This window comes from Hyperolius riggenbachi, chromosome 3 (assembly GCF_040937935.1).
Source record: "Hyperolius riggenbachi isolate aHypRig1 chromosome 3, aHypRig1.pri, whole genome shotgun sequence".
Lineage (NCBI taxonomy): Eukaryota > Metazoa > Chordata > Amphibia > Anura > Hyperoliidae > Hyperolius > Hyperolius riggenbachi.
In genome coordinates, this window is record NC_090648.1 from 7,738,912 (window position 1) to 7,752,226 (window position 13,315).

Below are 13,315 nucleotides of genomic sequence, written 5' to 3' on the forward strand. Positions count from 1 at the left end.
TGTGTAAATTAACATTAATACCTATGCGAAATCGCATGCGAATTCGCGGCAAAAAACGCATGGGGAAAACGCATGCGATTTCCCTATTAAATACATTGCGTGCGATTCGCCTGCATTCCACACGCAGGCGAATTCTGAGGGCCCTACCATGCAGATTTTTTCTGCACAGAAAAACGTGCGGGGAAACGCACAAGTGGAAACAGTCCCATCCACTTGTACTGACTGTGCGAATCCGCATGCGGGCAACGCATGCGGATTCGCGATAGTGGAAACGGGCCCTGAGGGGGAAGGTGTATTTGATTAAGAAGTACGCTATGAAAAGTATTCTATTAAAAGAACAGTAAATATTTGTAGTTGTATTTCTACTATTCTTTTCTCTTTTCTATTACACAGCCTGAATAGGAACTCCACTAAAGACTGCAAAATGCACACAAATTGCCTTTACCTCCAGGTACAGGCAGATCTTAAACTGAGTGGTAAATTATGTGCTAACATGCCCCCTAATTTCCATGAGAATAGCTATTTTTGGTAAAATTAATGCAAATTACCTCATAATTTACTGCATGAGGTAAAACATGACTAAATCCTGCCAGCATTGCTAAGGCCTCTTTTCCATGGACTGTTGATAGGCAGTGAAATGCCTCTCAAACTCTCACAACTGCTTGCTGCTGCCTGGCAACTGCTTGCTGAGCACACAGCTCAACAGTTCGTGGAAAAGAGACCTAAATGTCATTACCTCATGAGGTAAATTACTGTACATGAGGTAATTTGTTTGAAAACCCTACCAGAACTGAGGCCAATGAATTTGCGAGAATGTTTTAGCGAAAATTCTGACAACGATTGTATATTGGATGATTTTTTTGCAATAACATCAGAGGCATGTTCACTCATCTCTAATGCACTGGTAATATTTTGTTCTTATTCATAGAAAGAAGTCCCTGCAGATGATTGATACAAATGTGTAGAAACTATAACCTTCCTCATTCCGTGTCTGTGGTGACTTTCAGTTCCTTAAAAAAGGCAGAGTTGTTTTTCTACATAAGAGAAGTGTCAGAGCAGACAGAAGGGAAAGACTGGTCGCTGAACGCCAAGCACAATGAACAGGAGAACTGGAGGTCTTCCGCCTGAGCCAGGTAATACATAGTCATGAAGAATCAGAAATATTTGGCACCCGCCACCAAAATATACAAAACTGAACCACATTTTGGCATTTTTTTGTTAAATGGGAACTTAGTTATTTTGACTGAAAGGAGACACATGACCATTGAGATCTACCTCTTGAGTCTCTCGGTTCCTCAATGCCGAGGAAAGAAAAACCACAATGGCTAACCTTATCTGCCTAATGGGATCAGTGTGTCACCATTGTCTACCTAGGGAGGAGAGCTGTGGATTAGAACTGCGAATGAGATGCAAATAAAGGCAGCCATACACTGGTCGATGTGCCATCAGATCGACCAGCTGACAGATCCCTATCTGATCGAATCTGATCAGATAGGGATCGTATGGCTGCCTTTACTGCAAACAGATTGTGAATCGATTTCAGCCTGAAACCGATCACAATCTGTTGAGCTGCTCCTGCCGCCTGTCCTCCCCCCGCGCATACATTACCTGAGGCTGGCTCCCGGGCATCTTCTCCACGCTGCACCGCTCTGTTCCGGCTCCATCCCGGCGCTTCCTGTGTTACTCCGTGACCAGGAAGTTCAAATAGAGCGCCCTCTATTTGAACTTCCTGGGTCACTGCAGTGACCCAGGAAGCGCCGGGATGGAGCGGGTGCAGCGCTGAGAAGATGCAGAGAAGACGCCCGGGAGCCAGCATCAGGTAATGTATTTTTCATCGGATCGGCCGCCGCTAGCGACGCGCACTTTACCCGCGGGCGATCGAGGGTAATTTCCCGCACGGCGCGATCGACGGACCGATCCGATTTCGGGAGGAAATCGGATCGTCGGCGGCGTTTACCGCGAACGATTGGCAGCAGATTCGATCCCAGGATCGAATCTGCTGTCGAAACGGCCGGGAATCGGGCCAGTGTATGGCCACCTTAATGCTGGCTTGCAAGCAGATTTAGTAATATATTTAGCTTTGCTCTGTGTCTGTGAAATGCTCCTGCTAATTTAGGAGGCCACAAGCTGAAGATGATTTGTATTACATTTTGCACGTACAGTAAGTCAGCATTATTGACATCCCATGGACTTCTGGGGACGTTCAGGGCCCGTTTCCACTTGTGCGTCACGCGTCAGCGAGACGCGCGCCGCCACTGAGCGGGTGTGCGGGATTGCAGGCGAATCCCATCAGCTGTGCCAGGCACGGCTATGGGATTCGCTGCCTTCCGAGCGAATTTTGCGGGGGGTTCCGGCCAAATCACTACTGCAAACGATTCGGCTGGCGGCACCATAGTCCCCTACGGCAGCGTTTCCCTGCGGATTTGCCTGCGGGGAAAATCTGCGTATTTGCGGCGGTTTCCACTATAGTGGAAACGGGCCCTCAAGGTAAGGAGAGCAGCCAACCTTCACAGATCACTTGTTTACAGAGATAAGAATCTTCACAAATGTATACTGAAGAGGCATTTGCCCGTCCATCTTTCTACTTCAATGTCCTGAGACCTCAGTAGAGTATGGCTTCCCTCTGCCTCCTCATTCCTTCTGCTGATCATCATTCACATTACATTATTCATTATAGAATCTGTGTCGTGTATTTGTTTAATCCTTTGATCCTGTTTTTCTTCTAAACAAGGTGAACGTTCCTGTTTCCTCCCTCCCCCCACCCCCCGCCCCCAGCACTTACCACATTGTTTGCCATAAGACGCTCCGGACTATAAAGTGCACTTAGGTTTAGAGAGCAAAAAAAAAAAAAAAAAAAGAAGCACAAATGAATTTACTAAACCTGGTGCTTCCATGGTCCAGGGGCATCTTGTAGATGTTCTCCCCAAATTTGTGTGTCCTTCTTGTACCTTATCTGTCCTCCTATGTCCCCCTCTATCCTGCATGTGTCCTCCTGTGTCCCCCATATGTCCCCATCTGACCCTATGCACATACCACTGCCCCATGTGTCCCCTTCTGTCCCCCGTGTCTCCTCCACTCCCACGTGTTGTCCTCTGCTCCCCATGAATAGATGAAAGCAGCCAGCGTGTCCCTGACTTGTGAACGCCCATGTATAAGATGATGTGATCAGCAGAAGTGGACACTAGAGGAGCAGTGAGGGATACCTGATCAGCGCAGGCGCCAATGGATTAGGTGAGCCATGCTGCCACTGTTTTCATTTATTCACTAGGAATGGAGGAGGACACGGCGGACCAGAGGAGGACACAAGGATAATACAGGGAGTCCCTGGCATCGGGACGGGTTGGTGGTCTGTATTGGTGGAAATTCTTGCTGGAGACTCCCAATATTTGAAATATAAGATGCAATGATTTTTCCTCCCTGTTTTTGGGAGATAAAAAGTGCATCTTATATGCCAAATAATACAGTACCTTTATCTGATGTGCGGGTGGGACAGGGCAGGGATTGCACTAGCAGAATGAGGGGTCTTAGAATAAGGGGGGGGGGGGTACCATCTCACATGCTGTTGCTCCACAACGTATTTCACACTAGACATTTTAATTATGCTATTATGCAGCGCACCATGGTGCCAAAGGGGATCAAAGTGTCTGACTTTAGGTGGCCATACATCTAGAGATGATGGACAGATTCGACCAAGAGACAAATCTCTCTCTTATTGAATGTGATCAGAGAGAGATCTGTCAGCTGCTCATACACCACAGGCTGATTCCCATACAATTTCATGCTGAAATTGATCTGGAATTGGGCTTGTGCGCTGCATCCGTCCACCTCCCCCGCAACAATGCTGTGCCACCTAATGTAAATGTCTCCCCGGTGCCCCGTGTAAAGTATACCTTACCTCTCCGTGGACTCCGCTTGTTCCACACTGGCTTCTGGGATTCCTACTGCATACACACGCACACCACGTGGTTTCCTAGTAAGGGGGCGCATGCGTGATGTCACTGCGTGCCCTTACTAGGAAACCACGTGGGGCATGGGTGTATGGAGAGGGGAATGCGCCAGGAGCAGCGGAGGGACAAGCACAGGCCGTGGACATGGACAGGTAAGGTATACTTTACACAGGGCACGGGGGGCATTTACAATAGGGGGGCAGAGCGTTGGGGGTTTTGTCGCATTCACCGAAAACTGGGAAATTGCACACCGTTCCCGCCGTGAGCAAGTTGGCCCAACATCTTGCAGCATGCCAGATCAAGAATGCGACCAATTTTTGTCCCGAAATTGGTCGCATTGTCGGTTGGGCATGCACTTGGCGGTACCGATTTTCATCCAATTCGATTATAATAATGAAATCAGATGGTCGATCAGCCGCTAAGTCACCTGATGTATGGACACCTTTTGTCCAAATGATACCTGAAGCCATGCTGGGCTAGATCCCTAACCTAGAGTGACCATATTTTTGTGGGTCCAACCTGGGACGGGGGGGGGGGGGGGGGCGAAAAGTGGGAAGGAGTGAGGAGCACGCAGCGGCGAAGACTGGGGGAGGGGGGCCGCGCCGAAAAAATGGGCGTGACCATGACATTGTATGGGCGGAGCTAACGTAATGATGTAACAGCGAGGCATAAGAAAGCAGTGTTTACGCCATGATGTGGACAAACGAGACTTTGTATCATGGGTGTGCAGAAACTGTGTGATGCTAATAGTATACCGTAACCACAAAGCAGCAAACATAGCCATCTATGACCATTAAATAATAAATGCAGTAACAGTTACCCCGGACACCAGAAAATAAACGCAATAGGCAACATGTCAGTATAAAATAAATGCAATGCGGGCAAACATGTCAGTACAAAATAAACGCAATGCAGGCAACATGTTAGTACAAAATAAACGCAATGCGGGCAAACATTTCACCAGACAATAAACGCAATGCGGGCAAACATGTCAGTACAAAATAAACGCAATGCGGGCAACATGTCAGTACAAAATAAACGCACTGCGGGCAAACATTTCACCAGAAAAGAAACGCACTGCGGGCAAACATTTCTCCAGAAAAGAAACGCACTGTGGCCAAACATTTCACCAGAAAAGAAACGCACTGCGGGCAAACATTTCTCCAGAAAAGAAACGCACTGCGGCCAAACATTTCACCAGAAAAGAAACGCAATGCGGGCAAACATTTCGCCAGAAAAGAAACGCACTGCGGGCAAACATTTCGCCAGAAAAGAAACGCAATGCGGGCAAACATTTCGCCAGAAAAGAAACGCACTGCGGGCAAACATTTCACCAGAAAAGAAACGCACTGCGGCCAAACATTTCACCAGAAAAGAAACGCAATGCGGCAAACATTTCGCCAGAAAAGAAACGCACTGCGGGCAAACATTTCGCCAGAAAAGAAACGCACTGCAGGCAAACATTTCGCCAGAAAAGAAACAATGCGGGCAAACAATAACATTTCACTAGAAAAGAAACAATGCGGACAAACATTTCACCAGAAAAGAAACAATGCGGGCAAACATTTCACCAGAAAAGAAACAATGCGGGCAAACATTTCACCGGAAAAGAAACAATGCGGGCAAACATTTCACCTGGAAAAGAAACAATGCGGGCAAACATTTCACCAGAAAAGAAACAATGCGGGCAAACATTTCACCTGGAAAAGAAACAATGCGGGCAAACATTTCACCTGGAAAAGAAACAATGCGGGCAAACATTTCACCTGGAAAAGAAACAATGCGGGCAAACATTTCACCTGGAAAAGAAACAATGCGGGCAAACATTTCACCTGGAAAAGAAAGCATTTACTCACCTGGCAGAAGTGTCCGGCCTCTGGCGCGCTGCTCCGTCCCGGGACCGTCTTGTTCCTCCTGCTCTGGTCTCCCGCGCTGACAGGGCTACGGCAAGATGGCGCCCGAAGCCCTGTACTAGTGACACAAATAGGTCTCCAGTACAGGGCTCCGGCAGCCATCTTGCCGTAGCCCTGCTCGCCTGCTGGTGTCGGAAACAGACACCGGAAGAGGAGGCTGGAGCGGGGCTGCGGGCAATGAACTGGCACGGCGTCTATAGACGCCGCTGCCAGTTCATTGAGGAGAGAGCTGAAAGCGGGACGTTTCCCGGGACCTCATTAAGCCTGGGACAGCGGACCCCGAATCCGGGACGTGTCCCGGGCAATCCGGGACGTCTGGTCACTCTACCTAACCTCCTCCCCAACATAATGTCCTTCCAAACCCTCCAACTGCCATCTAACACTTAGTTACACCCCACTCCATCCTACTAACTCTACCAGCAAATGCTAACCCCCCCTTACTCTATCCTTCAACACTAAGGGCTGGTGCACACCAAGCGGCTTTTTGAGCGTTTTTGCAGCCGCTTGCGGCTGCAGATACGCTAGGGTAATGTATTTCAATGGGGGTGTGCACACCACAGCGGGAGGCGTTTTGCAGAAACGAATTCTCCCGGGGTGAGGCATTTTTTGGATTGCGGAGGCGTTTCTGCCTCAATGTTAAGTATGGGAAAAACGCAAACCGCTCTGAAAAATGGCAGATCAGAGCGGTTTTCCAGGCGGTTTTGTTACAGAAGCTGTTCAGTAACAGCTTTAGAGAAGTGCAAAAATGGATCCGCAAGCCAGAACAGGATGAGGTAAAAAAAAGGGCTGAAATGTTTATTAGAAAAATCCACAGACAAGGCAATAAAATCACAGGATCAACTAACGCGTATCGGGCCTACCATCTGCCCTTAGTCGTAGTTAAAAGTGAACCTGAACATGAGGAGAATTTATGTGAGGCCAGGGAAGAGAAAGCTCCACCCCCGGGGACACACAGACCGCCTATTTAAAGAGACATACATCCCCAATGGATACAATGTAAAAATACAATAATAACATTGAAAATGAGATATAAAAGATGTAAAAATGTGTTATCACTGACAAACTGTAAAGTTGTATATGAATAGGAGAGGAGAGAGGACAGCAGCAACAATTCACATAGATTGTTATCTAAATACAATAAGTATGATTAAGGAGAGGAAAGAGGGGGCCTCAATATGTGTAAACCAAGCTCAAGTCCCATCTCTTGTTTAAACCCTGTGGTGTACGGATACCCAACCTATGAATCCAAAAGGCTTCACGCTTTAAAAGCATTCTCTGCAGATCACCTCCCCTAATTGGACAAACCACCCGTTCCACCCCCTGAAAAGTAAAGGAAGAGAGATCTTTCTCATGTACTGTTTCAAAATGTTTGGAAACCGCAGACTTGCGAAAGGTGTTCCAATTTGTGCAACAGTAATGTTCAGCTACGCGGGCTCTAAGGTGGCGAGTGGTACATCCCACATATTGTACACGACATGTCATGCAGGAGATAACATAAATCGTGTTTTTGGTATCGCAGTTCACATACTGCTTGATAGGAAAGCTTTTGTTATGGGCAAAAGAAAAAATCGAGTTGCTTTTTTTTTGTGACACTGACAATAATTACATGTGGTGAACCCGCAGGGATAGGAACCCACTGTAGCCAGCCAGGTTGGGGTACGAGAGGAGGTGGGGGACCGAAAAAGACTAGGTGAAAGGATTGACCCCAAAGTGCGGGCCCTCCTAGCAGAAAAACGGCATCCCTTGTCCAAAATGGTTTTTAGTTTTGTATCCGGATACAGCACAGGAATATATTTTTTAATAATGCTTGTAATTTTATTGAATTCAAGGCTGTAGCCGGTGACAAAAGTAACCCGATCATCTCCGGCCCCCCTCACAACCCTGCTTCTCAGTAGATCTGAACGTGATCTATTTATGCCCTTTTGGAGCCCCACGGCCAACTGTCTTCCAGTGTAGCCTCTTTGTTTAAGTCTGGTCTCCACCAGGTTGCACTCCTGTTTAAGATCAACTGGATCCGAACAGTTACGTGCAGCCCTGGTGAATTCCCCCGTGGGGATGGCATTTAGGGTGTGTCTGGGGTGACATGAGCTAGCAAGCAGGATGGAATTTCCCGCTGTGGGTTTCCGAAAGGTACGGGTGGTAACTGTGTGTAATGAGGGGTTTCCTATGAGAGTAAGATCCAAAAAATCAATTTTGATCGGATCCGAGCTCATAGTGAAATTTAAATTCAGATCATTACTGTTGACATAGGTTAGGAAATCACTCAGGAGAGCAGGGCCCCCCCCCCCACACCAAAAGTAGATCGTCAATGAACCTGCCATACCAAATGATATGGGAGGCATAGGGGTTGTCATCTCCAAAGATGCGGAGCTCCTCCCACCACCCCATATAGAGGTTCGCAAGGGAGGGGGAAAATTTGGCCCCCATAGAAGCTCCGCATCTCTGGAGATAAAACCCCGAATCAAACATAAAATAATTGTGCGTGAGGAGGTACCCCACCGCCCCCCTGAGGAAACCCTGTAGGGATTCATCAAAGGAAGAGTATTTACGGAGATGAAAATCCATAGCTTCCAAAGCTAGGTCATGGGGAATGGATGAGTACAGTGATGTGACATCCAAAGTCACCCACAGGAACCCGTCCTCCCAAGAAAAACTGTCAAGGCTTGAGAGAACATGACGGGTATCCTGCAGGTAACCCGGAAGTCTGGTGACAAGGGGCTGTAGATGTGCATCGACCCACTCACCCAGACGCTCACCCACTGAGCCAATCCCGGCCACAATCGGTCGGCCCCGCGGGGGAACGTCCGGTTTATGGATCTTTGGGAGATGGTGGAAGACGGGCACAACCGGGTGCAATGGACACAGAAACTCAGACATTCGCTTAGTTAGTACACCCGTGCTGTGCCCGAGGTCCAAAGATCCCGCTGGAAATCCTGTGTAGGGTCCCGAAACAGGGGCCGATACACATCCACATCCCTCAATTGTCTAAGGGCTTCCGCTCTGTAGTCCAATGCATCCTGGACAACGACCGAACCCCCTTTGTCTGCCGAGCGTATGACAATATCTTTGTTACTTTCGAGAATAGTAAGAGCGTGTCGCTCGGAGACTGAGAGGTCGGAGGGAGCCCTGGACGCTCTGGACAATGCAGTCAACTCCTTTTCAATGAGATCCTGTCAGTAACAGCTTTACTGTAACAATATATGAAATATGCTACACTGAAATCCGCAGCAGCAATCCGCAAAACGCTAGCAAAATGCCTCATAAAAATAAAAAAAAAGCGTTTAAAAATCTGCTAGCATTTTGCGGATCTGCTAGTGGGTTTTGGCGTGCACCGTTTGCAGTAGCATGAATTTGCATGCATTTTCTGCATGCAGATTTGCATAACCAATACAAGTCAATGGGCCTGTTTCCACTAGCAAAACAATCTGCGCGCTGGGCCGTGCAGAAAAAATGTGCACAGCCATCAGAATTTGCACACAGCAAGCATAGTGTGCGATTCAGTGTAATGTGTAATGTAATTAATAGGAAAATTGCATGCGTTTTTGCGATGCAAATTTTCCATGTGAATTTGCATACGTTTTCACATAAAATCAATGTAAAAGCACACAGGCATTGGCATGGTTGAATTGGCATAGTTATAAAAATGCGCCCATTTTCATATTAAAATTCGAATACAAATGCGTACAAATTTACATACGCATGCAAATTCATTTACGCATTTTTCGCAACGGAATCGCACCACACCAGTGGAAACTTAGCCTCACACTTCTACATCTGTGCTGTGCCTAATCCAAGCTGATAACTCCAACCAATGCCCATCAGCCATAGCTTCCATACCAGGCAACAAATCCCACCCTCACAACCTCCTGAGCACCAACGTGTGTTGTGCTAAATATAAAGGGCTTGATCCACAAAAGTGTGATAACTCAGTTATCACGCCTAAAAGCTTTGCACATGCAAATGTGCGTGCAAGCCATCGGGCATGATTCACTAATGCATGATAAGCGCTATGATATGTGAGAGCAGTCATCACGTGATTATAATAAGGCGTCACATGACTATACACTTCCTCCTTCAACCCAGAAGGAGGAAGTGTTTTTAGTCAGGTGACGCCAGATTGGAGCGCATCGTGGGAGGCGCCGAGGGACGGATGAAGAAGACGTCATGATAGGTAACATTAAACTCTCCGCCCACCCCGCACACGTGATTTGTGTTTATCCGGATCAAATCCGAATACCTACTATCCGGATTTGATCCGGATCGGATTTGAGCAGCACTGCATGTGATAACTGCTGTGAGAGCACTTATCTCAGAAGTTATCACACTTTAGTGAATCAAGCCCAAAATGTGAAAACTGTTGTGGTGCTCAGACTACACATTCCAGGCCTATATCTGGTGCCGGTGTCAATACAAATGTCTATCTAGTCCATCATGACACTACTGAGTGGCACAACACAGGGTTATATTTCTGGCAAATCAGATGACTTTGGCCAAATCTGCCAATGATCTACTGAGACCAACGTCAGACAATGGAGGAAATCAGAGCGACTGGAGGAAACCCACACAAACTTGGGGAGAACAGGTGGTGTCCTTGGCTGGTCTAGACTCTGGAACTCTGGTGATGTAAGCTAAGAATAGTCCCTACCACCACCCTTGTGCTGTTGTTACATACAAGGGTTTCCCTGATTTTCCTCAGTACAGTTATGTCTCTATGATGATTACTTGTCCCCGTTTTGAAATCCAGATTGATGAAAATGTCTGGTCACGCCTGTGTCTTTCTGCAGGGGCGTGTCTTCAGGAAAGGATGTACAACAATATGATTCACCTTGAAGCTGAAAAGCGGAATACACACCCAACAGACAGAGGTAAGCTGCTATAAACGCGTGTCCCGGCAGACAGAGGAGGCGGGGTTTACAGAAGGCTGACGTCTTTAGTGCCATGAATTCATGCATTTTGGTACACAGTATTTTGGCCTTTTCTGATAAATACTCTATTAAAGCGGAATATAACCCTGCATTTCAACTTTGCTCTAAAACATTATTTACAGTATATTATATGCAACCAGCATTTTTTTTTTACTAGACCAGCATTGGAAGGGTTACACAGGGCTTTAAAGTTCCTGGAGATTTCTGCAGACGCATCCGAAGCTGAAATAGATACATTTTGTTTACATAAATGTATCTAAGTGTTGAATGTGACTCACTCTCTCTGACTGAGCTGGAGGACAGCCAAAGTGTGTAACATTCAACACTTAGATACATTTATGTAAACAAAATGTATCTATTTCAGCTTCGGAGTAGTGTAAGTACTGGGACATCGGGGGACGAGAGGAACGCCGGAAGCTGCAAAGTCTGGAAACACATGCTTGCTAATAATTATTGTTTTAGTTTTAATTTTTATTATTTTTGCATTTCAAAACAAGATACCTTGATGGAAGTGTAGGCCCATGGAAACTAGGAAGACAGGATGCACCATGGGGACAGTTGTATGAGTGGGTTACATCATGAGCAGTGGTGCTCGCCATGACCTCGTGATCACGAGTCATTTTTGCCGATCACGAGGTCGTCATTGGCAATCGTGATCGGCTCTCGATCAGGACTTCTGATCAGGAATACACTCGTGATAGCACTCGTTACTTGACTCGTGATCGCTAGTCGGTATTCGTGATTAAAAACCCGCCGACTTTAGTGGTTAATAGCAAAGCCCCCTTACATGCTAGAAACACCAAATTTGCCAGATGTTAAGAACAGTGGGAACAAGAGGGACATTTTTTTTCAAAAAGACCTTATAGTTTTTGAGAAAATCGATTTTAAACTTTCAAAGGAAAAAGTATACATATAAGGCCTGGTTCACATCAGGGACGTTTCTGTGCACTTTTCACCTGTGCGTTCAGCAAGGTATTGATTTTCCCATGTAATTGAATGTGTCGGGGTCACATCTATGCGATGTGCTGCGCAGCGTTACAAAAGCGTAGTGTTGCTGCATTTCTGTGCGTTGAGCTGTAAAGCGTACATCAATGCATGTGAATGGGTGCACTTTTTAAGCGCATAGAAGTGCGTACAAGCACAGAGAAGCACATGCGTTTTTTTACCCCTATTTGGAAAAAAAATACATTTACGTAGAAAAACAAAGCTTTATTGGCAACTGCTACTGCTACAATAAGCAAAACGCACCTTAAAGAAGCGCAACGCCACGCACAGAAACACGCACTAAAGCACGCACAAGCGCATGCATTTTTCCCACGCGCTTTCACACGTTTCTCAGCGCAGCAGATGTGAACGAGGCCTAAATGTGGTAAATACATTAACTGTCATTAAAATGTATACTTTTTTCCTTTGAAAGTTTAAAATCAATTTGCTCAAAAACTATAAAGTCTTTTTGACAGTACTTCTTAACATAGCTGGCAAATTTGGTGATTCTAGCATGTAAGGGGGCTTTGCTGTTAGCCGTTAAAGTCAGCAGGTGTTTAATTGATTACATGCAGTTAGATATTCAGCTCAAAACCACACTCGAGTCGGACATCTGTTTCTACAGTATTTGTGATTTGTGTCTATTGTGCTGTCTATGATTCCAGAGTTCACAGCTGAGAAGAATATGCTGGAGCGGGTTATCCTGGTCTTGGTGGTCCTCCTAATCCTGAAGACCCTCATTCTGGTTGTCTTCACCAGCCTCCTGTTTATTTACTGTGAGTACCTGTCCCTGCTGTGCTGTAACAAACAAGGTGTGGGACCTCTGCTGTGCTGAAGTGTAACCGTTCAGTGTTGTTCTGGTGGAAAGGGGGTCACATGGCTTCTGTTGGTCTGCTAGGATTGCTAACATTGGGTTATCAGCTGACAGAGGGGAATTTTGGGTGCCTGTGTTCTGTTATTACACAGCCAACCCTCAGCTTGGGATTTACACAGCCAAAGATTCAGCCACGGGTAGTTCTGCTAATGGTGTCTGGATTCACACTGCCAGCGGTGAAGACAACAAAAGATGATAATTTAGTGTCAAACATCAGTCTCAGGAAAGTTGGCATCGGGAAAAGTTACTGTTAAGGGAAGCTTTATTGATAGGAACTGTATATCAGTGAACCCATAGAGGCATTCTTAAACCATACCTGTTATGAAGAAGGTTTAGCTAATAGCTACTGACTGGAGTTGTGAGAAGTGTCCTGATCAGTGTTGCTCAGATACCCCCGATCACGGATTTCAGTAAATCCGACCACAGCAGTATTGAAATCTGGATACGCCGTGATCATGATCTGGATTTGATGCCCAAATCCGAATTTGACTCGAATTTTAACCATGATTACAAGCAGAATCCGTGATCACGGATTTGACTTTAATGTTAATAGCAAAGTCCCCATACATGCTACAATCATCAAAATTGCATAGATTATAAAGGTGAGAAGTGGCTACAACTTAAAAAAAATCAAAAAGAACTTTTAGTTTTTGAGAAAATCGATTTTAAAGT

The 13,315-nt window shown here is 46.2% G+C and overlaps 1 protein-coding gene across 2 annotated transcripts in view; it reads left to right on the forward strand.

Annotated features, from left to right (window-relative positions):
• Positions 1-687: 687 nt before the first annotated feature.
• LOC137560843 (asialoglycoprotein receptor 1-like) overlaps positions 688-13,315 on the forward strand; it is a 72,468-nt gene continuing 59,840 nt past the window's right edge. For both annotated transcript variants that reach the window (XM_068271984.1, XM_068271985.1), the window contains exons 1-4: positions 688-744; positions 929-1,133; positions 10,645-10,725; positions 12,435-12,545. In XM_068271984.1, the coding sequence (XP_068128085.1) occupies positions 1,097-1,133; positions 10,645-10,725; positions 12,435-12,545 (229 nt within the window). In that variant the 5' untranslated portion in view covers positions 688-744; positions 929-1,096. The remainder of the gene's footprint in view (positions 745-928; positions 1,134-10,644; positions 10,726-12,434; positions 12,546-13,315) is intronic.